Source organism: Chiloscyllium plagiosum, chromosome 2 (assembly GCF_004010195.1).
Source record: "Chiloscyllium plagiosum isolate BGI_BamShark_2017 chromosome 2, ASM401019v2, whole genome shotgun sequence".
NCBI lineage: Eukaryota > Metazoa > Chordata > Chondrichthyes > Orectolobiformes > Hemiscylliidae > Chiloscyllium > Chiloscyllium plagiosum.
Genome location: NC_057711.1, coordinates 89,989,042 through 90,015,105, shown reverse-complemented (window position 1 = coordinate 90,015,105; position 26,064 = coordinate 89,989,042). Strand labels below are relative to the sequence as shown.

At 41.6% G+C, this 26,064-nt stretch overlaps 1 protein-coding gene across 6 annotated transcripts in view; it reads left to right on the top strand.

The window, feature by feature from the left end:
* Positions 1 to 26,064, top strand: part of LOC122561800 (guanine nucleotide-binding protein G(I)/G(S)/G(O) subunit gamma-7) — a 313,573-nt gene that overhangs the window by 268,890 nt on the left and 18,619 nt on the right. For 5 of the 6 annotated variants that reach the window (XM_043714007.1, XM_043713971.1, XM_043713990.1 and 2 more), the window contains one exon: positions 15,088 to 15,194. The exons of the other annotated variant lie outside the window; for it this stretch is intronic. In XM_043714007.1, coding sequence (XP_043569942.1) covers positions 15,117 to 15,194 — 78 coding nt within the window. In that variant the 5' untranslated portion in view covers positions 15,088 to 15,116. The remainder of the gene's footprint in view (positions 1 to 15,087; positions 15,195 to 26,064) is intronic. 6 annotated transcript variants of the gene reach the window in all.

Below are 26,064 nucleotides of genomic sequence, written 5' to 3'. Positions count from 1 at the left end.
AGTGAAACTAACATGGTCATTTTAACAGATGAGAGACTTAACAAACAATTTTTCAATGTATAATTTCAGTTACATCACACTGTAAACTTTTGCTATAAATTCTGTGTCTTAGAATTGTGTACTTCACAACCACCTGATGAAGGAGCAGCGGTCCAAAAGCTAGTGTTTCCAATTAAACCTGTTGGACTATAACCTGGTGTTGTGTGACTTTTAACATTGTAAACAATATAGATGATAGTGGCGAATAGGGCGGCATGGTAGTACAGTGGTTAGCACTGCTGCCTCACAGCACCGGGGTCCAGGTTCAATTTCAGCCTTAGGTGACTGTGTAGAGTTTGCATGCTCTCCCTGTGTCTGTGTGGGTTTCTATAAGGTGCTATAATGTTCTCCCACAGTTCCAAAGATGTGCAGGTTAGGTGAATTGGCGATGTTACATAGCCCCGTGGTGTCCAGGTATGTGCAAGCAAAGTGGATTAGCTATGGTATGGGTTGGCATAGAGTAGGGGGCATGACGAGTCTGGGTGGGATGCTCTTCGGAGGGTTGAAGCAGACTCAGTGGGCAGAATGGCCTCTTTCTACACTGTATGGATTTGATGATTATATAAATTCGATAGCATAACGTTACAAAAGGATAGTACCAAAGGTGAAGGTACCATAATCTAAGCAGACAATAGAGTTGCTCTCTCACCATTTATGTTTGGTCATAAATCAAAATACTTTCTAGGTGGTATAAAATTAAATAGTGGATGTCCAAAGAGACTTGGGGATTCAGGTGCATGGAGCTTTAAAATGTCCCAGAAAAGTGAAGAAAATATTCAAGAAAGCTAATGAAATGCTGGTTTTTATATCTAGAGCACTGGCGTACACAAATGCACAAGTTACGCTGCAGTTACACAGAACTCTGTTTAGACCTACTTGAGAACTGTGATTGATCTGGGAACTACACCTTAGGAAATATATTAGCTTTGGAGGAAGTACAGGTAGGTGTACAAGAATGGTACCTGAACTTGAAATGTTAAGTTGAAAAGTGATACTATACACTTTTGGAATATTGTGTTCAGTTCTGGTCTCCTTGCTACAGGTTCAGAAATGATTCACAAGGATATTGCCAGGGTTGGAGGGTCTGAGCTGCAGAGAGAGGTTAAATAGACTGGGGCTATTTTCCCTGGAATGCTGGAGGTTGAGGGATGACTTTATAGTGGTTTGTAAAATCATGAGAGGCATAAATAGGGTGAATAGCCAAGATCTTTGCCCTAGCATAGGGGAATCCAAAACGGGGAGGACATAGGTTTATGGTGATGGGAAAAGATTTAAAAGAGATCGAAAGAGCAACTTTCTCATACAGAGAATGGTGCGTGTATGGAATGAACTGCCAGAGGAAGTGGTGGAGGCTGGTACAATTATAATATTTAAAAGGCATCTGGATGAGTATATGAATAGGAGGGGTTAAGAAGGAAATGGGCTAAATGCAGGCAACTGGGACTAAATTAATTTAGGATATCTGGTCAGCATGGACGAGTTGGACCGAAGAGTCCGTTTCTGTGCTGTACATCTCTATGACAATGACTCTATAAATTAGGCCTATTTTGTCAAGGGGGCATTATCTAAGTATTAGGACCAGACCATTCAGGAGAGATGTTCGAAAGCACGTCTACACACAAAGGGTGGTAGATGTTTGGAACACTCTTCCATAAAAGGCAGTAGATGCTGGATCATTTGCTAGTTTTAAATCTGAGATAGATCATTTTTTGTTAAGCAAAGGTATTAAGATTTATGAGCCAAAGGTATATGAGGTTAGGCCACAGATTAGCCATGATATTATTGAAAGGTGGAACAGATTCAAGGGGCTGAATGGCCTACTCCTGTGTTCCTATATAAAAACAAATTTTTGCTTTGTTGCTGCATTGTCCCCACTTCTTCATCAGAATGGTATATGCTAGCATGGGCAAGTACCCCGAGGAAAAATTATGCTATTTGGGATCTTTCCTCACTGGAATTGTGATAGAAAACATGGACCAGTATGATGGCATTGAATATTTATTGTAATCTTTTATGATGCCTTGAGATATCACATACATTCAGAAGCAAGCTCATTCCTACTTTCCATAATTTTTGAGGTGCCAGAGATTGGTGCTTTTTTTCAATAAAGAGGCTGTCCTTTTTTTTCTGTTTGCAAATTACTTCAACTATATTAACCAGCTATTAGCATGGAGTTTTATCAAATTAGAGGATTTCCCAGATTTGGATATATTTGAAGTACAGGGAGGATCTCTTGGATCTTGCTTACAAGACACATCAGACCAGGAAACTGATTGTTGTTTTAATTGTTGGTACATGAGAGTCCTGCTTCAACCACCTTCTGGCTGCAAAGGTGATGTCCCAGAATTTTGGGGCCTTATTCTTATAGTTTCTTCTGCTTTCTTTGGTTATTATTCTTACAGCTTGTTACACTTTTAAAAATTCTCTAAAGCATGACCCTGAGACTTGCTGCATTATTCCTATAAATCTAAGAGAATTGACTTCTCAACCTTGAAGATGTTTTTGAGCCTGATCTGTGTATCTTCATGGTTTGGTGTAAACCATGAAGTAAATTTTACACAATTTATCAATTTGAAGTTGTTTCAGCAGTGGCTTTCATATCTGCACATCAGAAATGACAAAATTAGTAATTATTAATGAAAGTAGTATAGTACTCTAAGTTGTTATACAATACACTCTATATTGGGGCCTCCTCTATATTGGGGAGACAGGCCGCCTACTTGCGGAGCGATTCAGAGAGCACCTCTGGGCCACCCGGACGAACCAACCCAACCAACCTGTAGCACAGCATTTCAACTCCCCCTCCCACTCCACCGAGGATATGCAGGTCATTGGACTCATCCACCGCCAAACCACAACAACCCGACGGTCGGAGGAGGAGCGTCTTATCTTCCGACTGGGAACCCTCCAACCACAGGGGATGAACTTGGACTTCACCAGTTTCTTCATCCCCCCTCCCCCCACCTTGTCTCAGCCGAATCCCTCCAGCCCGGCACCGCCTTCCTGACCTGCAGTCTTCTTCTTGACCTCCCCGCCTCCACCCTACTCCGACCTATCACCCTCACCTTGACCTCTTTCCACCTATCACATTTCCAACGCCCCTCCTCCAAGTCCCTCCTCCCTACCTTTTATCTTCTCCTGCTGAACACTCTCTGCTCATTCCTGAAGAAGGGCCTGTGCCCGAAACGTCGACTCTCCTGTTCCCTGGATGCTGCCTGACCTGCTGTGCTGTTCCAGCAATAAAGTTTCAACTTTGATCTCCAGCATCTGCAGACCTCACTTTCTCCTCATACAATACACCCCAAACTTGATGATTTTAAGTATATTAATTTATCTATATTAATTGAAATTTTAAAAATTTATGTTCATAATTTAAAAAACAAGTGTTGCTGCAAAGCACATAAACATTATAAATGAATTCTGTTCAAGGCTCCAGATACCACTGTGGGAGTATGTCAACAAAAGAGAGTGATGCAGAGATTTTTGTTGAGGTGTCAAAAAAGGTTAGTACAGTCAGATGGTATTTCATGCATGATTCATATCATTAGACCTTTGAATACAATGAGGTTGACATACTCAATGAATGTTTACTACGTCTGAGAAGTTTTTTGGAACTTGAAGTATCTATCAGTGCTTGTATTTAATCAGCCTTTAAAGGTTTTGTTTACTAACGTTTCATGTCACCATTATTCAGTTTACGGGAGCTAGCTCCTTCAAGGATTTCCAAATCTTACAAGTACAACTGATAATTTCTTCATAATAATCATCAGAACACTTAACGGTTTCGACAATGGAAAGTGATCCATCCCAACAGATAGCAGGCAGGTATCAAAAGAGAAAAATAACTCCCTACTCCCCTAGCCAAGAAGTCAGAGAGTCTTCTTCCCCATGTATCTATGTCTACCAGTTACATTTTACAGCAGACTGTCTCACTTCCCTTGCAACAGTTTCTTCTGATGCATACGTGCTAAGCAATAGAACTGGGAAAAACTGATGTACAGCTCTCAATGGTAGACAACTTCAAATCCAATATTTGGCTGAAAAATTCCCCGTGGAAATGCATTGTTTCCTCAGCTCTTGTGTCAACAGAATGATTGAAGATTCGAAAAACTGAAACACCAGTGTAGAAATATTGCAGCAATGATAATAATGTTAATTGTTATTTGACATGTTCTTTTAATTTTAGTACTTAAGAACTTAAATCTTTGCTAAGTTTATGGCCTCATTTTTAGACCATACCTAAAGACTTCTGTTCCTGCTTATATTTTTGCTTAATCTTGTAGACTTGTCTTATATTCATTGTTTATTTACTTTATGTCAAGGTGTACTGTCCCAACTTGTGAGTAGTTTAGCTGAGTGTTGCTTAGTGAAGGATTACTTGAAAATTAATATGGGATAAATTATTAATTGAAAATGTAATAACTACTTAAATAAGTATTGAGCTGAAAATGTGTTGCTGGAAAAGCGCAGCAGGTCAGGCAGCATCCAAGGAACAGGAGAATCGACGTTTCGGGCATAAGCCTGAAGAAGGGCTTATGCCCGAAACGTCGATTCTCCTGTTCCTTGGATGCTGCCTGACCTGCTGCGCTTTTCCAGCAACACATTTTCAGCTCTGATCTCCAGCATCTGCAGTCCTCACTTTCTCCTCAAAGATAAATAAGTATTGACTTTGGTTCACAAAGATTCAAATCAACAACTAACAAGCTTAAAAGAATAAAGATATATCTAAATATTCAACTTAAAAATAATGCTGAAAACCTGACAGTTTAGAACTATGCTAGTATTCTTTGAATGGAAAATACTATTGGGGTCCACTAAAGGTCGGTGGTTTCAACATATGCCACAATATTGCAAGTATATTCCAATGAAAGTTGCTTAAAAGCAGAAAGGTGAAACTCTCGGCAGACCAGGCAGAAAATGTAGAGAAAGCAAAGTGGCTGTTATATGTGCATTTGTGAAACCATTTGAAAGTATTCAAAGCCTTAGAGAGAAAAGTGGAGAAATTTGGCAAGGAACACCATGAACAATCTTATCATCACAGGATGCTAACGTATCCAAAGATCTGTAGGTCAAACATCAGCCTATTTACTCACATGAAGACCCAGGGTAAAGCTTGCAACTCTGAGAAGCTGTTCTCCTGCAAACCCAGTCACGGAATCCTGTAAAATTCTTCCGAAAGACAGGGAATGGGAGTGCCAAAGGGAGAAGAACAGTAAGATAAAAAAGGTGGAAAGTATTCCACAGCTGAATAATTCACTGGATATGGTCTGCAGTCATTGGTAAAGTTTGAAAATTGATTTGAATCTTCTATCCACTGGTTATGTTACAACTTTGCAAAAGCCTCCTTTCAAACCTGATCCATTGATTTTGTTTAAGAAAAAGTGAGCATAATGCATTTCTCTCTGGAGGCTATTACAGTTTCATATGCTCCATTCCCGAAATATTTCTCCCAGCCTTGTAAAGAGTCTTGGATTCAAATCTATGGGAAACTGGTCAGTGGTTCTGATAGGATATTCCTTTTTGCTGAAGAAAACCCTTTTTATCAATGAATGCGTAGGATTCTAAGTGTACTGCATTGTAGAATCTGGACATAGATTTAGTAATACCCTTCACAAGGAAATCAGGTAAAATATTGAAAGAGATAAAAATATAGAATGAAAATAGTAGCATGCAACTAACTGGGTTGGTTGGAAAGAACCAGCACAACCTCAATGGGCCAATTTAAATTTGCTGTAGTATCCTATGAATGAATCTACTATCACAATGACTATTGCCTTATATCAGTCAAAGTTTCTGTGGGTAGAGAGCTATAGAACATAATTAAAATAAAACTGCAAGGCTTTCAAGAACCCAATATTTTTGGGATACCCATTCCTAACGCCAGTACAAACCGATGATAAGTTTTGTGTGAAAGTTAATGTGTGGGGTTGAAAATTTTTCATTGCTGAATTAACTTTCTGGGCTGGCACATACGTGTCCATCATAAGGATAAGTTTCAGGATAAGACATAATACAAATTTTGGGCGGCTCCATGCTCAGCAAAATACTTCACTTTGTCAAGGTCAGTAGACTCAAATTGTGAAACGTACAATTTTTCAGTGAATGATTTTAGTGGCCAGAAAATCAAATGGAATGCAAATCATATGTACCATGAATGAGGCACAGCAACTTTTCTCATTCTTGTTTGCAAAGACTCTGTGCTTAGAAGTTCAACTTGGAAAATGTATCCCTTTATTTTATATCTAATAGGAGCATTTGCATAGAAAATTGGGAAAGATTCAACAGGCAAAATGACCAGTCCCAAACAAAAACACTCTCCAAACACTGGCATTCTCAAACATCCAACCAACGTAGAGTCATAGAGATGTACAGCACGGAGACAGACCCTTTGGTCCAACTTGTCAACGCTGACCATATAAACTCAACCCAATCTAGTCCCACCTGCCAGCACCCTGCCCATACCCCTCCAAATCCTTCCTATTCATATACCCATCCAGATGCCTTTTAAATGTTGCAATTATACTAGCCTCTACCACTTACTCTGGCAGCTCATTCCATACACGTACCACTCTCTGCGTGAAAAAGTTGCCCCTTAGGTCTCTTGTATATCTTTCCCTTCTCACCCTAATCCTATGTCCTCCAGTTCTGGACTCTCCCACTCTATTTATGTCTATTTATCCTATCCATGGCCCTCATGATTTTAAGACCATAAGACCATAAGACATAGGAGTGGAAGTAAGGCCATTCGGCCCATCAAGTCCACTCCACCATTCAATCATGGCTGAGATTTTAAACCTCTATAAGGTCACCCCTCAGCCTCCAACACTCCAGGGAAAACAGTCCCAGCCTATTCAACCTCTCCCTATACCTCAAATCCTCCAACCCTGGCAACATCCTTGTAAATCTTTTCTGAACCCTTTCAAGTTTCACAACATCTTTCCGATAGGAAGGAGACCACAATTGCACGCAATATTCCAACAGTGGCCTAACCAATGTCCTATACAGCCACAACATGACCTCCCAACTCCTGTACTCAATACTCTGACCAATAAAGGAAAGCATACCAAACGCCTTCTTCACTATCCTATCCACCTCCACTTCAAGGAGCTATGAACCTGTTGCCAGTAGAGGTGGGGGAAGCAGACACAATGGCTGCATTCAAGACGCACCTGGACGAATACATTAATAGAAAAGGAGTAGAGGGATATGCTTCCTGTAAGTGAAGATAGTTTTAATATGGGGTAAAATGTGTTGGTGCAGGCTTCGAGGGCCGAAGGGGCTATTCCTGTGCTGTTTTGTTCTTTTTTGACTGACCTCCAACAACAACTGACATCATTCTTTGTGCTAAGTTTGACTTCAACCATCTGAGAATTTTCCTTGATTCCTGTTGACTCTACCTTTGCTAGGTTTGCTTGATGACACAGTCAGGCTGTGCAATGCAGCTTTGATGTCGAGAGCAGTCACTCTCACTTCACCTCTGGAATTCAACTACCTCATCCATGTTTGAACCTTGGCTTTAATGAAGTCGCCAGCTGAGAGGCCCTGGTGGAACCCAAACTGAGTATCAGTGAACAGGTTCTTTTGCTTAGCAAGTGCTGCTTCATAGTACTGTCGATGACTCCTTCCATTAGTTTACAAATGATTCAGAATCAACTAACATGCTACATTGGATTTAGTCATAGGGTCATAGAAACATACAGCTTGGAAACTGACCTTTTGATAATGTGGCCATCCAGCTGCTTTTTAAATGTTGTAATTGTACCAGCCTCTACCACTTCCTCTGGTAGCTCATTCCATACATGCCCCACCCTCTGTGTGGAAAAGTTGCCCCTTAGGACCTTTTTAAATTTTTCCCTTCTCACCCTAAACCCGTGCCCTCTAGTTCTGGACTCCCACACACCTCAGGGAAAAGACCTTGTCTATTTACCCTATCTGTGCCCTTCATGATTCTTTTAAACTTCTATAAGGTCACCCCTCAGCCTCCAATGCTCCCCGGAAAACAGCCCCTCCCTCTAACTCAAACTCTCCAACCCTGGCAACAGGCTGTAAATCTTTTCGGAACCCTCTTAAATTTTGTCCTGTTTTTGTGGGCAGGACAAGCCTGAGCAATTTCCCACATTGTCATATAGATGCCTGTGTTGCAGGTGTGCTAAAACAGCTTGGCGAGTGGCACAGCAAGTTCTGGAGCATAAGCCTTCAGTGTTATTGCAGTGTTGCTGAAATGTTGTCAGGGCCCATAGCCTTTGCACTATTAAGTGCCTTTAACTGTTTGTTGATACTACATGGAGTAATTCGAATTGACTAAACACTGACATCTGTGAGCTGGGGAGCTCTGAATGATGCCATAATGGATTGTCCCCTTGGCACATCTGACTGCAGATTGTTGCAAATGTTTCAGCCTTATCTCTTGCATTGATGCAGTAGACTGCAAGTGAGGATGGGGATATTTGTGAGACTTCCAAATCCTGTTGGTTGTTTAAGTGTCCACAGCTGGATGTAATAGGACTGGAGAGCTTAGATTTGAATCATTTGTTGTGAGATTGCTTTGTCCTGTCAGTCATTTGCTAGCTTATACTGTTTGGCTCACAAGTGCTCCTGTTTTATAGATACATCAGGTTGTCACCTCACTTTTTTTAGATTTGTCTTGTGCTGCTCTTGACATGCCCTCCTGCACTCTCCACTGAACCACATGGATTCCCTGCCTTGATAATAATGGTAGAGTGGGAATATACTGGGCCCTAAGGTTGCAAATTGAGTACAATTCAGCTGCTGCTGATGGCCCATATCACATTATGGATGTACAGTCTTGAGTTGATAAATCTGTTCAAAGTCTATCCTGTGAAACAGGGTGATAGTGCTATACACGTCGGAGTATATTCTTACTGTGAAGCCATGACTTTGTCTCCAAGGACTGTGCAATGATCACTCTTAACAATGTTGTCATGGGCTATATACAGAGGAACCTCGATTATCCGAAGGACATGGGCGGGGAGTATTTTGTTTGATTAATCGAGCGCTGGATAGTCTAATGCAGAATAACATAGTTAGCCAAGCATCGGGACCATGCAATCTTGTTCAGATAATCCAAAATTCAGTTGATTGAATACTGGATAATCGAGGTTCCTCTGTACACCATTTCAATAACTCTCTCTATTACATTTTTGATAAACTTCAACAAGTTAGTTAAACATAATCCTAAGAAATCTGTGCTGGCTCTTTGTAATTTATCCACATTTTCTCATTCTATCCGAAATAATTGTTTCTGGAAGTTTGCTCTGCTACTGAAGTTAAACTGACTGATCTGTGTTTGCTTGGCTTATCTTTTTTGAGCAGAGTGTTACATTTGCACTTCTCCAGACATCTGGTCCCACCATTGAGTCCAGGGGTCAAAGAACAGCACAGCACAGGGACAGGCCTTTTGGTCCACCAAGCCTGTGCTGACAGTGGTGCCTTTCTAAATTAAAAAACTTTTCCCTCTATGTGGTCCATATCCCTTTATTCCCTGCCTGTTGTTCCTTCAACATTCAAGTGACAACAAACCAAGTTACTCCAATCTCTCCTCATAACTAACACCCCCCAAATCAGGCAAACTCCTAGCAAACTATTTCTGTAGCCTCTCCAAAACCTCCACATCCTTCTAGTATTATGGCAGCCATAACTATAAAAGATATTCCAAATGTGGTCTAATTAAATTTCCACATAGCTCCAATATGACTTGCCAATTTTTGTATTCTGTGCTCTGACCAATGAAGGCAAATATGCAATATGCCTTCTTGACCATCGTATCCACTTGTGTTGCCACTTTCATGGAATTGTGGACCTCTGTATCTAGATCCTTCTGTACATTGATGCTATTAAAGATTGAAAGATTATTGCGGTGACTAAGCCATTTCCACTCTCAATTTCTTCAATATCCTTGGATGTAGCTCCAATCAGAGTCAGTGCTGCATCAATTTTAAGTACCAACAGCCTACCAAAAACTCCTCCTTATGAATTTGAAACTCTTCTCATAGCTAAGTTTTCTCCACTGTCACCATGGCCTGGGTAGCATCACCTTCTTCAGTAAAGATAGATACAAAGTATTCATTTAATACCTCAGCCAAAACCCTGCCATATTGGGTAAACTTGACTTTAATTTGTATTTTGGCTTTTTTTTATTTAAGCAATATGGTACCTCACTAAAACAAAGGCTCACAATTTTGCAGATTTGGTTTCTACGAAACAGAAGTTTATTAATAAAGTAGATTTATTATAAATGAATGAAAAATAAATGGAAATATAGAATAAGTCGAACTATTTTTATGTAACACACCTTCAAAGATTTTAAAATGCATGGTAAAAATGAAATCCATTAATCCCAGCAGCATCTCATTACAGTACTTAAAGAGAATGCCCTTCTTTCCTTTGCACAGGGTTTGACTGAGCTGTGGCTTCAATTCCTATTTGTGAAATTCTGATTGCGTCTTGCTTGTTTTGTCATTTACTTGAGAGTAAACTTTCTCAGCTTCAAATAACCTCTCCAGGATTTTAATCCTATTGAGTAACCCACGTAAGTTGTCTGGATCTTTTAAAATAACTCCGTCTATTGAGATAACCAATTTTTAACAATTCTAAACTGACTCCTCCCCTTCTCAGGAGTAACTGTTTACATATTCCAGCTTCTGCTGAGAACCTTCTGAACTCAAACTGAAACTTTAAAAAACCTTTTCTTTCAAAGATGGGGGTTAGCCCAAACAATTCTGGACCCTTATGTCTGAAAGCAAAATGCACGACATTGTTTACTTTGTTTGTAAACTCGGCAAATGTCGAAACCATGCAGGACAACTCCAGACTGATGATGCTGGTCCAGGTGCACAAGAAGCTTACAAAGTTAGCATAGTCACAAGGGATACTGGTGAATTCCATGTATAATGAAGTCATAGAATCCTACAGTGCATAGATAGGTCCTTTGACCCAAACTGGTCCATGCCAACCAAAATGTGCATCCACACTAATCCCATTTCCCTTCACTTGGCCCATATCATTCTAAACCTTTCCTATCCATGTATTTGTCCAACTGCCTCTTAAATGTTGTCAATGTACCTGCCTCAACCACTTCCGCTGTCAGCGCATTTCATATGCGTACCACCCTCTGTGTAAAAATGTTGCTCCTCAGGTTCCCATTTATTCCTTTCCCTTTTACCTTAAACTGATGCCCTCCAGTCCTCAATTCGCCAATCCTGGAAAAAAAGACTGAGTGCAATCACCCTATCTATGCCTCTCATGATCTTATATAAGATTCCCCTTTCTATCTTGTATGTTCTGAAGAAAAAAGTACAAGCTTGTCCAACCTCTTCCTATAACTCAGTCCCTTGAGTCCTGGCAACAGCATTGTAAATTTCTTCTGAACTCTTTCCAGTTTAATAATGTCCTGTACAATTGCAACATAACTTCCCAACTTCTGTACTCAATGCCCTGACTGATAAAGGCCAGTGTGCCAAAAGCCTTCTTTATTGCTCGGTCTACCTGTGACTCCACTTTCAGAGAACCGTACACCTGAACTCCAAGGTCATGCTGTTCCACTAGACCCCTCAAGGCCCTATCATTCACCATGAAGCTCCTACCTTGATTTGACTTTCCAAAATGCATCACCTCACACTTACCTATATTAAACTCCAATTGCCATTTTTCGGCCCAATTCCCCAGCTAATCAAGATCCTGATATAGTTTCTGCTAACCTTCCTCACTGTCCACAATACTGCCTATTTTAGTGTCATCTGCAACCTTACTAATCAATTCTTGTTCATTCTCATCTAAATCATTGATATAGGTAACAAACAGCAATAGGCCCAGCACTGACCCGACGCGCACCACTAGACACAGCCCTCCAATCCGACAAGCATCCTTCCACTATTATCTCTGCTTCCTACCATTGAGCCAATTGTGTATCCAATTTGCCTGCTCTCCTGGGTTCCATGCAATCTAACCTTCCAAAGCAGCCTACCACGTGGAACTATATCAAAGGCCTTACTGAAATCCATATAGACGACGTCTACCGAGCTGCCCTCATCAACCCTCCTGGTCACTTCATCAGAGAACTGTTACAAATTTGTGACGCATGATCTCCCATGCACTAAGCCATGCTGACTAGTCCTAATCAAACCCTGTCTTTCCAAATGCATGTATATCTTATCCCTCAGAATCTTCTCAAGTAACTTATCTACCACAGATGTCAGGCTTACTGGTTTGTAATTCCCAGAGTTTTCTTTGCAGCCCTTCTTGAATAAGGGCACAATATTCACTACTCTCCAGTCTTCTGGGACCACACCTGTGGCTAACCATGATGCAAATATATCAACTAGAGCCTTCCACAATTTCTTATCTAGCGTCTTGCAGTGTTCTTAGATATATCTGGTCAGGACCAGGAGATTTATCCATATTTGTACATGCTAACACTTCTTCTACTATGATATGACTATCTCCAAGATATCACCACTAACTTTCCCAAGTTCCCAAATCTTCATGACTTTCGTAAATGCAGAGGAGAAATATTTATTGAGGACCTCGCTCATCTCCTGCAGTTCTGCACATACATGTCCACTTTGGTCCTTGAGGAGTCCTATTCTCCCGCGAGTTATTCTTTTTTCCTTTAATATACATAAAGAATCTCTTGATTCACTCTAATCTTCTCAGACAAGGCTCGTGCCCCCTCTTCACCATTCTGATTTCCTTCTTCAGTAAACTCGTATTCCCTGTATACCTCCAGGGATTCCCTTGATCCCAGCTGCCTGTACCTGAGCCACACCTCTTTTTTTTCTGGTCAAAGCCTCAATATCTCTTGTCATCCAGGGTTCCCTACTACTGCAACCTTTCCCTTTACCCTCACAGGAACATACTGACATTGAACTCTAGCTATCACAGTTTTAAAGCCCTTTCACTTGCCAGAGGTCCTTTTGCCTGCAAACAAACTACTCCAGTTAATTCCTGCAAGCTCCTGTCTAATTCCATCACAATTTGCCTTGCCCCAATTTAGAACTTGAGCCTATGGACCTCTCCATTATTTTAAATTTAATGGAACTGTGATCACCAGTCCCAAAGGGTGGCACAGTAGTTAGCACTGCTGCCTCACAGCGCCAGAGACCTGGGTTCAATTTCCACCTCAGGCAACTGTCTGTGTTGAGTTTGTACATTCTCCCCGTGTCTGCGTGGGTTTTCTCCGGGTGCTCCGGTTTCCTCCCACAATCCAAAAATGTGCAGGTTAGGTGAATTGGCCATGCTAAATTGCTCGTAGTGTTAGGTGAAGGGGTAAATGTAGGGGAATGGCTCCCAAGGCTCCCAATCATTTAGACAGGGGACGAAACATCAACACAAATTCCCGGCTCGGCGAACAGAACCACAACAACCCCAATGATGTCAGCATCCCCTTTCTATTTCTTAGCTCCACCCACGTTATCCCTCAGTTATTTCATCTCTAACTACAGTTGTGATACACCTCATAATCAAAAATGCAACTCTCTTTCCTCCTCCTCTATCCCACCAAAAGCATCTTTATCGTGGCACATTAAGTTGCCAGTCCTGTCCCTCCGTTAGCCATGTTTCTGTAATGGCTATAATATCCCAGTCCTGAGTTCATCAGCCTTATCTGTAAGCCTTCTTGCATTGGAATAGATGCAATTAAATCCAACAGGCATTCCTCACTCCTCACATTTCTGATTACTGTATCTTCTTCCAGTCTTCCAGTCTCCCTGTTATTGAGGATTCCCCCCCAACCCCAGCAAACTAGTTTACATCCTTCGTCAGACAGCATCTGAGGAGCAGAAAAGTCAATTTTTCAAGGTGAAAGCTTTTCTCAGGACTGCAGAGAGGGAGGGACCACAGAAGAACATTGGCAGGAGTTGGGGAGGAGCTGGGACTGGGGGAAGGATGGGTGGGATGGTGATAGGTGGATGCAGGTAGGGAGTTATTGTGAATAGTCAGTGGAAAAATTGGAGCAGATAGGTGAATAGGAAGATGGACAGGTGAGGACAGGTCAGGGAGGCAAGGAAGAGGGGTGAGGCTATTCATGGGATAAGGTGGGGAGGAGGGATTTTGAAGTGTGAACAGGAGAATCTCTGTTGAATCTGGAAGGAAATGTCACCTGCACACTATCTACCCTCATATATTACATCCGTTGCTTCCAATGTGGTCTTCTCTATTTCCTCTCACCTTCCCGGCCACATATCCATTCTGAACCTCCTCCACTGTCAAAGTGAGGCTAAACAGAAACTGGACAAACAACACCTTGTATTTTACCTGGGAAGCTTACAGCCTAATGGCCTCAACATCGACTTCACAAGCTTCAAAGTCTCTCCCCCCTCCCCCCCCCCCCCCCCCCCCAGCCTTATCCCATGTCTAGCCCCACCTCTCCTCCTCCCCTCCCTGGTCTGTCTTAATCTGTCCATCTTCTACTTACTTTTCTGCTTCACTCTTCCCACTGATCAATCACAATAACCCCCTACCTGCATCCACCCATTACCACCCCACCTACCCTTCTCCGAGACCCACCTCCCTCCTGGTCCTATACCTCTGGGCTGCCTCCCTCTCCCCCTCCCAAGTCCTGACAAAGGATTTTGGCCTGAAACATTGACTTTCCTTCTCCTCAAATACTGTCTCACCTGCTGTGCTTCCCATCTTCACATCTAATGACTCTGGCTTCCAGCATCTATAGTTCTTTCTGTCTCCTAGTTTAAACCCTCCTGTGTAGCACAAGAAAATCTGCCTGGCAGGAGCTCTGCATTGTTCTGGGAATGGTATATGACAAGATGGTGCTGGAATCGAATATAAAGGACTCCTTAGGGACAGTGTAGATAGTTATTGAGGCAAGTTTTGATATGTTATAGTGACACATAGGCTAGGCCTCATGGCAGGAAACCCTTGAGAAAGCTTGATACAACTTGGACTTTGTCAAGATGCAGCCCAATCTATATTTTTAGGAATACTACTACAATTTGGCATGATAGTTGAAATTACGTTTTTTGTCATCACATATATTTTTTATTATGATAATTAATTGTTTTTTTTCTTATCCAGAAAATTGACCTGTTGAATAAACTGTGACAATGTCAACAAACAACATAGCTCAGGCAAGGAAAATGGTGGAGCAGTTAAGGATTGAAGCTGGTATTGAAAGGATTAAGGTGAGAGTTAAAGATGTGCCTGTTTAACAAGATTTTCACTGTAACAAATATTTTCTGACAACCCACATGCCTTGCATTATTACTCAGTCTAGAGGATAGATACAGAATTTCCTCGTCATACACAAAATGCTCATTCTACTCATTGAATGCTTAATTATGTCTGAGGAAGAGTAACTGGGAAAAAAAAATTAACTCTGCTTCCTCTCCACAGATGTTGCCAGACCTGCTGAGCTTTTCCAGCAATTTGTTTTTGTTTCTGAATTCTTCCGGTTTTTACTTGCTTATGTCAATTTGACTGTGTGATCAAAGGTTAAATATTCAATTAGATCTTGACTTATACACATTAACTGAAAGTCACTGCAATGCAACAGGATTAAAGCCCACATCATACAATATGTCACACAAAACAAATCCCAACAAATTTAATCATCAGTCAAATGAGATACAGGATGTTCTAATTCGACTGATCTGTAAAATGTCAAAATCATGATTTCTGAGCAACTTTAGAAAGGTGCACAAGATGAAGCTAAAATGCATCTCAATAATTACAATCAATAAAACTCATTAGACTATGAGGTAAGATTGTTTTCCAAAGTAATAAGTAGTAAACAGCTGTAAACATCGAATGCTTCTGTACTCAATTCCTACAAACAAGCAACTTCACTTCAAAAAACAAAATAAATTATTGTAAAAGTATGGGATTGAGATAAGAGAACAATTCCTACAACACATTAGAATAGAAAAATGACATTTTAAAGAACTGCAGATCCTGGATATCTGAAGTTACTTTATGGCATCTGGGGGTCACTGGGTAAGTCTGAATTTTGTGGCCCTTCCCAAATTATAGTTATACCTAGAATGCTGTTGCAATGGAGCTCCAACATTCTCACCCAGCAACAATGAAAAAATGGCAATCAGGCTCCAAATTAAGATCATTTATAGCTTGGAAAGCAACTTTCCGGTGGTGTTTCCATACATTTCCACATGTCATAGTCACAGATCTGGAAACTGCTGTCAAAGGAACCTTGCTGAGTTATTGCAGTACATTTTGTAAATGGTAGAGGGTATGACCTGGTTGGTCAATAGGAGGATTGAATCTAGTAGGTGGCTGGGAAGAGTGGAAGGGTTCGGGAGAGGCTGGGAAGAATGGAAGGGATGGGGAGAGGCTGGGAAGGGAGTTGGGGGAGTGGGCGGCACGGTGGCACAGTGGTTAGCACTGCTGCCTCACAGCGCCAGAGACCCGGGTTCAATTCCCGCCTCAGGCGACTGACTGTGTGGAGTTTGCACATTCTCCCCGTGTCTGAGTGGGTTTCCTCCGGGTGCTCCGGTTTCCTCCTACAGTCCAAAGATGTGCAGGTTAGGTGAATTGGCCATGCTAAATTGCCCGTAATGTTAGGTAAGGGGTAAATGTAGGGGTAAATGTAGGGGTTGTGCTTCGGCGGGTCGGTGTGGACTTGTTGGGCCGAAGGGCCTGTTTCCACACTGTAATGTAATGTAAAAAAAAAGAAGGAATTTATTTGAAATTGGAGAACTCAATTGGAGAACCAAGGACAGTCTTCAGGGCTGTCGGCTGACGAGGTGGAAAATGAGATGTTGTTCCTCCAATTTGTGGTCTGATTCACTGCGGCAATGGAGTAGGCCAAGGATGGTCATGTAGAAAAGGGAGTGGGAAGGACAATTAAAATGGGCGGTGACTTGGAGGTCCACTTGGCCCCTCCTGGCCCGGCTGAGATGCTCGGTGAAATGTGCCTGAAGTTTATGTTTGGTCTCACCAATATAGAAAAGCACACATCGGGAGCACCGGATACAGTAAACTAGTTTGGAAGAGAGGCAGGTGAACCTCTGTCTCACCTGGAAGGACTGTTTGGGGCCCTGGATGGCAGTGACAGGGTTTGTGTACTGGCAGGTTTTGCATCTTTTACGAATGCAGGGAAAGGTCCCTAGGGGTTCGGAGGGATGTTGGTGAGGAGAGTGGCATGAACTAAGGATTGGCAAAGTGAATTTAAGGGTGGGGTGGAAGTTGTGGGCGAAGTCAATGAACTGCTGCAATTCAGCCTGGATGGGGGACACTGCAAATGCAGTCATTGATGTAACAGCAGAAGTGTTAGAGCACAGTGTCTGTGTAGATGCTGAAGAGGGACGATTTGATGTAGCTGAGAAAGAGGCAGGCGTACCTGAGCCCATCCGAGTGCCCATGGCTACCCCTGGGATTTGGAAGAAATAGGGAGAGTTAAAGGAAAAGTTATTAAAGGTGAGAACTAGATTGGTGAGGCAGAGGAGGGTACTGGTGGAGGAAGCCTTGATGGGTCTGGTTGGAGAGGAAGAAGCTGAGGGCCTGAAGGTTGGGCTTGTGCGGTATGGACGTCTATAAGGACTGCATATCCATAGTGAAGATAAAGTGCTCGGGGCCAAGGAACTGGAAGTTACTGAACAGGTTGAGGGCGTGGTTAGTGTCCCGGATGTGGATGGTAAGTGTCTGAACCAAGGGGGGGAGGATAGAATCAAGATAGGAAGAAGTGAGTTCAGTGGGGCAGGAGCACGGTGGGTCGGCTGGGATAGTTGGGCTTGTGGATCTTGAAGAGCAGGTAGAACAGGGCAATGTGGGGTGGCAGATCTGGTTTTGCTTCTGGTAAGCAGTAGCCACCTTGATTCATGATAGGGGATTCAGTGCTTAAAATGGAATAGTCAATTATAGGAACAACCCAAAACAGCGTGTATGGAAAAAGAGCAGTTCAAATGTCATAGCATCTAAATTGTTTAGGATATGTGAAAAAGCTGCAGCAAACTGTACCCTACCTCATCGGGGTTTTATCATAATATCACACTTCCTATTGTTACTTTAACTTTCTCCCTCTTCAACCTTTGCAGACCAGTTCACTCTTACGCTATTAAAAAAATGGCCTTTTCATGCTTTCTTATTGACATTTTTATTGACACTATACTAAACTGTCAAAAATTACCATGACATCCAACCAAAATTGGTGATACAATGGACAGTGATGTCCATTATCTAAGATTACAAAGAGATCCTGATCAATTGGGTCAAAGTACTGAGGATTGACTGATGGGAGTTTCATTTAGGTAAATGGGAGCTGTTGCATTTTTTTATAAAACAAACAAGATTAGGACTTGTACAATTAACAGTAGGCCCCTGGATAGTGTCATAAAACAGAGAGACCTAAGGGTTCAGGTACATAGTTCTTTGAAATTTGAGCCACAGGTAGACAGAATGGTTAAGAAGGCATTTAGCACACTTGCCTTCATTGCTCAGACCTTTGAGTATAGGTGTTAGGATGTCATGTTGAGGTTGTACAGGACACTGGTGAGGCTTCTTCTGGATACTGTGTACAGTTTTGGTTGCCCAGCTATAGGAAGGATATTATTAAATTGGAGAGGGTTCAGAAAAGATTTACCTGGATAATTTACCAAAATCATAGGGGCTTGGATAAGGTAAATAGTAAAAATATTTTCCCCAGGGTTGGGATTCAAAATTGAGAACCATACTTTTAAGATGAGAAGAAAAACTTTTAAAAAGGACATGGAGGCAATGTTTTTGCACAAAGAGTGATTTGAATGTAGAATGAACTACCAGAGGAAGTGGTGGATGCAGGTCCAATTACAGCATTTAAAAGACTGTTGGATAAGTACATGAATAGGAATGGTTTGAAGGGATATGGTCCAAACACAGGCATGTGGGATTAGTTTAGTTTGGGTACATAGTCAGTGTGGACTGGTTGGACCTGCATGCTGAATGACTCTATGTTGTGCACCTTCAAAAGACCCAAACAAAAGTTTTCAATTTCTGAAAAATTAGTTATGCACATTTTTGATGATTTGTTTAAATAATGTTAAATAGCAAGTTGAAATATTGTAGAATATTGCTCTGTTTGCATCCACTTCGAGAGTGTATCACATCCAAAGTGTGCTACGGGGGGTGTCCATACTTGATCAACATGGTTCTATGCTTATCTTCAAATCTATGTGCAAATGCAGGGAACCTGTCACAATTTTTTGAGAATCCCAACAAGGCCACACCGACCCTCTGAAGAGTAATCCACCCAGACTGTTGATATGATGTGAGGAGAGATTTGGAAACTTAAATAAAATACAATACGAAAGTTCAGGGTAGCAACACAGGTGTTGTTTGACAATTTTGGTATCGATTTTGAGGATATAACTATGAATGCAGATGAAGGAAACCAGCAGATATGATAACCTTGGATTATCAAAAGGCTTTTAATTAGGTACCACACAGAAGGATAATACATAAGATAAGGGATCGTGAAGTAGAGAAAGATATATTAGCATGGATAGAGGATTGGTCAATAGACAAGAAGCAAAGATTATGGAAAAATAGTGCATTTTCAAGTTGGCAGGGCATGACCAATAGAGTTGTGATTTATATCACAACAAGTAATGAGGAAAGGAAATGGTGTGTTGGCATTTATTGCAATAATGTAGGACTTTGATGAGACTACACCTGGACTATTGAATCCAATTTTGTTTTCCAGATTTAAGGAAAGCTAAATTTATATTAGTGGTAGCAGATAAGAGATTTACAAAAACTGGCCTCGAGAATGAGAAGGTTGTTTTATGTTGGCAGGCTGACAACAGAAAAGTGAAAGAAAAGCAAAAAAACTAAAAACACATTTGGTTCTGGTAGTAGACGAATACTGCTTGCCTTTCAAACAACATTAAATTTACTGTCAATGGATATTGATCTTACCCAGCTCAGTTGAAAGCGAATGTCAGTTAAGTGCTGTTTAGCTTGTTGTGCCTAACAGTACAGTGCTCTATCACGCTGAAAGTATTGTTCATCTTGCTGCATGTTCTTCCTCCTCCTGTCTTGGCATTGAGATGGCCTATCTTCCTTAACAGAAACCTGCTGCTGCTCTCCCAGTTCACGAGTATCCCTTATATCCCCGTTTGTCTGCTCCAGCTGTGCAAACTACAGTATGCAGAGTATGCAGAACATTCTAGAGTTCACTGCAAGAACCCTACCCTAGGCCAAACCAAGCGTTGGCCAACTCACCTTGAAGAGGTCAATATTCATCTCCACAATGGTCCTGGTGTAAGAATAGGCTGCATTGTATCCACATTCGGTTTCTGTCAGAGAGTTGCAAAGCTCATCAGCCTTTGTCTCCCAACTGCTATTGTTCATATAAAGCAGCAACCTGAGAGTTACCAAGTGTACAGGCATCATGACAGCTTCCAGGGTATTGTGGAGACTTTCTGATGATCTCAGATGGCTTGTAAATTTAAAGTTCTGTGGTAGTGACTCGGGCATCCTCAGTTTGTGGCAACACTGTACCTCTTTGATCTGGAGGGAATGTTATCAAAGACAGTACGCTCTGTTCCTTCTCAACTTCCTGAAAGGATCTTCAGCTGTGACTTCTTTATGTGGAGGATGCTTGGCAGCTGTTGGAGGTTGCTGCTTTTCTTGGGCTTACTGGGGCTTTTGTTCCTCCTCAATTTCTCTGTGCCTTTGTTGCAGCATGGTCACAGTGATGATAACCCCTAGTGTGGCTGGATTCTAATGAGTTTTGGAATTTCAGAAACAGAACAGGTTCTTAGTAATGTAAGTAATCAATATTCATATCACAAATAAATCCTTATAGTCCAATTGGAGAGAAAGTTAAATCTGTAATAATGTTCAGCATAGGTGATCTTAGATTATCTTTGTGAATTGTGGCCTGCAGGTGAGACTTTTAAAGTAGTCTGCAAATCCTGCTGCTCCACAGAAATGTCCAAAGATGTGCAGGTCAGGTGGATTGGTCATGCTAAATTGCCCATAGTGTCAGGTGCATTAGTCAGAGGGGAATGGGTCTGGGTGGCTTTCTCTTCGGTGTGGACTGGTTGGGCCAAATGGCCTGTTTCCACACTATAGGGAATCTAATCTGAACAAGGAATACTTTGCTATGACTAATGACATGGTCAAGATTGCTTATGGCCATGATTTGTATCCCACACAATTCCACACAGCCTGAATTTCACATATAGAATTTTATTATCACAGATGTCTTCAAACTGAACTGTGAAAGTGACTGATCAATATAATTGCCCCTTGAAGAGCATCACATCACTCGCAAGTAGAGGCAACGTCCCCAGATGCAAAGGAACAGCTCTATTCCTGATGAAGGGCTTTTGCCGAAACATCGATTTTCCTGCTCCTCGGATGCTGCCTGACCTGCTGTGCTTTTCCAGCACCATTCTGGTTTAAACTCTGGTTTCCAACATCTGCAGTCCTCACTTTTGCCTTGCTAGAATGAATGACATAGCTTAGCCTTTTAATCTAAATGATTCCCAAATCTTGATGTTCTTTTTAACCTTATCAGTTCTGAGCTTGCACACTCTATTCTTAAATTCCCAACAATTGCACCTGCGTCTACAGCTTTGACAGGCCATCCATAGTGACACATGCCCCCCTGCCCACCCTGTTAAGTTCAGGATAGTTATGACTGTCAATGACCCTTCTGTCCACAGTAACTCATGCACTATTGTCTCCCATCACATATTTTGTCGGCTCTGCGTCCCAGCATGCTGCTTCCAATCAAACAACCCCTTACTGATCTCAGTGCAGCTGTTCTATTTACTTACTACAAATCTACTAATTGGTTGCATCAGAGGAACCCCTGATCAGACTGAGCAGCCAACTGACCCTGCCAACCTCTTACCCTGAGATTGGACAGAGTTCTAGACTGCCTTTTGTCAGAACCCCTGATTGGCAAAGATTCCTTTGACACATCTGAGGACTGTTTCCATTAGGCTTTGAGACCTGGCTGTTGTTAGAAGCATATTCACTGTGTTTGATGCAGAAGATGTTGCTGCATGCTGTAGGCATGCCATTGATGTAGTATGGTGCTATGCAGCAACATTTCCGACTCCTTGACTGATCGCTGCTGCAAGACATGACCAGCTGCCTGGCTTTATGTCTGTGCTAAAAGACAAAGCAAGTATTGTGAGACTGTAAGTTCTGAATGAAACGACAGTGCACAAAAATGCAAAGCTAGGCAAAGATGCAGTGAGCATCCAAGTAAGTGCCAAATGAGTGAGCACTAAGACCGAGTTAAATGGTCTGCCAGGGTGGCATGGTAGCTTAGTGGTTAGCACTGCTGTCTCACAGCACCAGGGACCCAGGTTTTATTCCACGTACTGTATGGAGTATGGGTATGGGTAACTGTATGGAGTTTGCATATTCTCCCTGTGTTTCCTCCAGGTGCTCCGGTTTCCTCCCACTATCCAAAGATGTTCAGTTGGGTGGATTGGCTATATGAAATGCAGGGTTATAAGTAGTGGAGGATGGATCCTGGTGGGTTACTGTTCGGAGGGTCGGTGTGGACTTGATGAGCCAAATGGCCTGCATCTATTGGCCTGTAGGGATTCTGTGAGGTGAACCCTGTTTGGATGCATGAGATGGGTGCCTGTTTCTGCTCAAAAGTGGTCTTGCAGCAACATTGCAACGAAAGATGTTATGTGCTCCAACAGGCAATACCGAAGTGCTGGACTGTATTATATTAATAGAACATAGAACAATACAGCACAGAACAGGCCCTTCAGCCCTTGATGTTGCGCCGACCTCTGAACTGTTCTAAGCCCATCCCCCTACACTATCCCATCACCCATATGCTTATCCAAGGACTGTTTAAGTGCCCCTAATGCGACACAGTTTACTACATTGGCAGGCAGGGTATTCCATGCCCTTACCATTCTCTGAGTAAAGAACCTGCCTCTGACATCTGTCTCAAATCAATCACCCCTCAATTTGAAGCTGTGCCGCCTCGTACAAGATGACATCATCATCCTAGGGAAAAGATTTTCATGTCCACCCAGTCTAATCCTCTGATCATCTTGTATGTCTATATTAAATCCCCTCTTTGCCTTCTTCTCTCCAATGAGCACAGACCCAAGTCCCTCAGCCTTTCTTCATAAGATCTTTGCTCCAGACCAGGCAACATCCTGGTAAATGTCCTCTGCACCTTTTCCAATGCTTCCACATCCTTCCACATCCATCCTTCTGGGCGACCAGAACTGTACACAATATTCCCAGTGCAGCCACACTGAAAACGAAAAACAATTGCAGCATGACATTATGGCTCCGTAACTCAATCACTCTACCAGTTAAACCTAACACACCGTATCCCTTCTTAACAGCACTATCAACCTGGGTGGCAACTTTTGGGGTTATATGTACATGGACACCAAGATCTCTCTGCACATTCACGCTACAAAGAGTCTTTCTATTGACCCAGTAATTGCCTTCCTGATATTTTTCCCAAAGTGAATCACCTCACATTTATCTGCATTAAACTCCATTTGCCACCTCTCAGCCCAATTCTGTAGTTTATCCAAGTACCCCTGCAGCCTGCAACATTCTTCCACACTGTCCACCATTCCACCAACTTTAATGCTGCAAACCTATGTCTCCGTCCAAGTCATTTATAAAAATGACACACAGCAATGGTCCCAAAATAGATCCTTGTGGCACACCACTAGTAACCAGACTCCAGGCTGAATATTTTCCATCAACCACCACTCGTTGCCTTCTTACAGAAAGCCAGTTTCTAATCCAAACTGCTAAATCACCCTCAATCCCATGCCTCCGTATTTTCTCCAGTAGCCTACCATGCAGAACCTTATCAAAGGCTTTAATGAAGTCCATGTACACCATGTCAACTGCCTTACCCTCATCCAATGCTTGGTCACCTTCTCAAAAAACTCATTGAGGTTTGTGAGACACAACCTGCCCCTTGATGAAGCCATATTGACTACTTCCAATCAAATTGTTGCTTGCTAGATGATTATAAATCCTATCTCTTATAATCCTTTCCAAAATCTTTCCTACAACAGAAGTAATGCTCATTGGTCTATAATTACGTGGGTCATCCGGACTGCCCCTTCTTGAGCAAGTGCAATCCTCCAGTCCTCTGATACTAAACCTCCACCATCTCCCCGCTAGATTCCCAGAGAAACCTCAGATAAATCCCATCCGGCCCAGGGGTCTTATCTAATTTCACACCTGCTAGAATTTAAAATACTTCCTTCTTACTGACCTCAATCCTTTCAATTCGACTCAGATATGCATTGATGATGTAGTGATAAAGGATGCAGGCAGTTACTGCCCATGGAATGTTTCCTGAAATATTTCATATTCGAATCATAGCATTCCTACAGTGCAGAAAGAGGCCATTCAACCCATTGAGTCTGCAGTGAACCTCTGAAGAGCATCATATCTAGACCCAGCTTGGAAAATATTGGACAAGAGGGAGGCTTGGAGGAATAAGCAGCACCCTTGAGCCTCCAAGTACCGAAACAGATAGGAATTGTTGCATTGTTTATTTTCTCTCTACAGTCTGGTAAAATAGCAGCCTATATATAAATGAGGCAACTTTAGATAATAATAAGATGTAAATACATGCAAGTAGGCTTCTTGCTGCTCACTAGCAAGACTGTCATCTAGCAATGAAAACCTTGGATATCAGACTTCTTTTTCCTCAACATTGAGAATCTGAATTTTCCCAATCTTATATTTAATTTGCCTTTGCACATCATTCAGAAGCTAGAAAGGTTTCGGCTGTCGTTTCTATATTTAAGGAGATAGGCTTGCACCATTTGTAATGAGAGGGGCAATTAACATTTCAGATAGTGACTTTTTTTTATCAGAAATGGGGAGGTTAAAATGTATTAGCTTTTTCAGAGGTAAGACTGGATAAAGAAACAAAAAAGAAGGCTGAAAAATGAAAAGCAATAAATGACAAAAGAAATTGGTGGATTAGAGGCACTTTTGGCATGGCTACAGTTGTAGCAATCTCAATGTTAATTCAACATATCCAGTGCTCCTATTAATGTTAATGGGAATCTTATGGCACTGTAGTAGTGACCCTACTTCTGAGATAGGAGGACTGGGTTTAAGTTCCATCAGCTCCAGAGGTGTGTAATAACTTTTCCAGATTGTTTTATTTTTAATCAAACTATGTTGTAAAGACAATAGAATACTTGTAGAATTATACTTTTCAATATTTCATTTTCCATACCAATATGCTAAATTCCAAAGAAGATTTGTATCTTTCTGTTTAATAGTTGTTTGATTATTATGTAATTAATTTTGAACCATTATGATCTTCGGTTAATAGATGCTCATTGAGAAGTGAAAGCAAACAATACAAATGCTCAAAATCTGAACTAAAAACAGAAAGTGCTGGAAAACCTTAATAGGCCTGACAACATCTGTGGAAAGAGAAACACAGTTAACATTTCAAGTCCAATGACAACTCTTAGAAACAGTTTAGTCCTCAGAAAGAATAATTGGATTTATGGCCTTATGGACTTGAAACATCAACTCTGTTCTCCCCTCTCTCTCTCTCTCTGTGCAGATAGCTGCCAGACCTGCTGAGTTTCTTTATTACCTTTTGTTGCTATGTATTGCCAAATGTCGGAAATGCGAGGGTTTTTTTTTAGATATCTGCTAATCCGTGTTTGAGTGTGCCAGTTGCTGTTGTGCTGTATTTGAATATAACCTTTGCCATGCAACCTGGCTAATGACAGGGCAAAATGTTCAGGAAATGTCGCTTTGATGCAAGTCTGCATGCACGTCAACAATGGTATTTAAGCAACAGAACATGGATATCACCAGCTGGTTTGTGTGGTTAAATAAACCTTCATTGATGGTGATATGCATCATGATTTTTGTCAGATTCTGTCAGAAGCTTGAAAGGTAATTTTCTTTTTACTGAGTGCATTGTGCACGTTGCAGAAATTTCTAGAAATGTGGGAATGTGGATTTAAGGTTACAATAATATTGACTGTGATCTTGTAAAATTTTTACATTATGTAAACCATTCTTCAAAGGGTGATAGGGATAAACAAGGGTTCT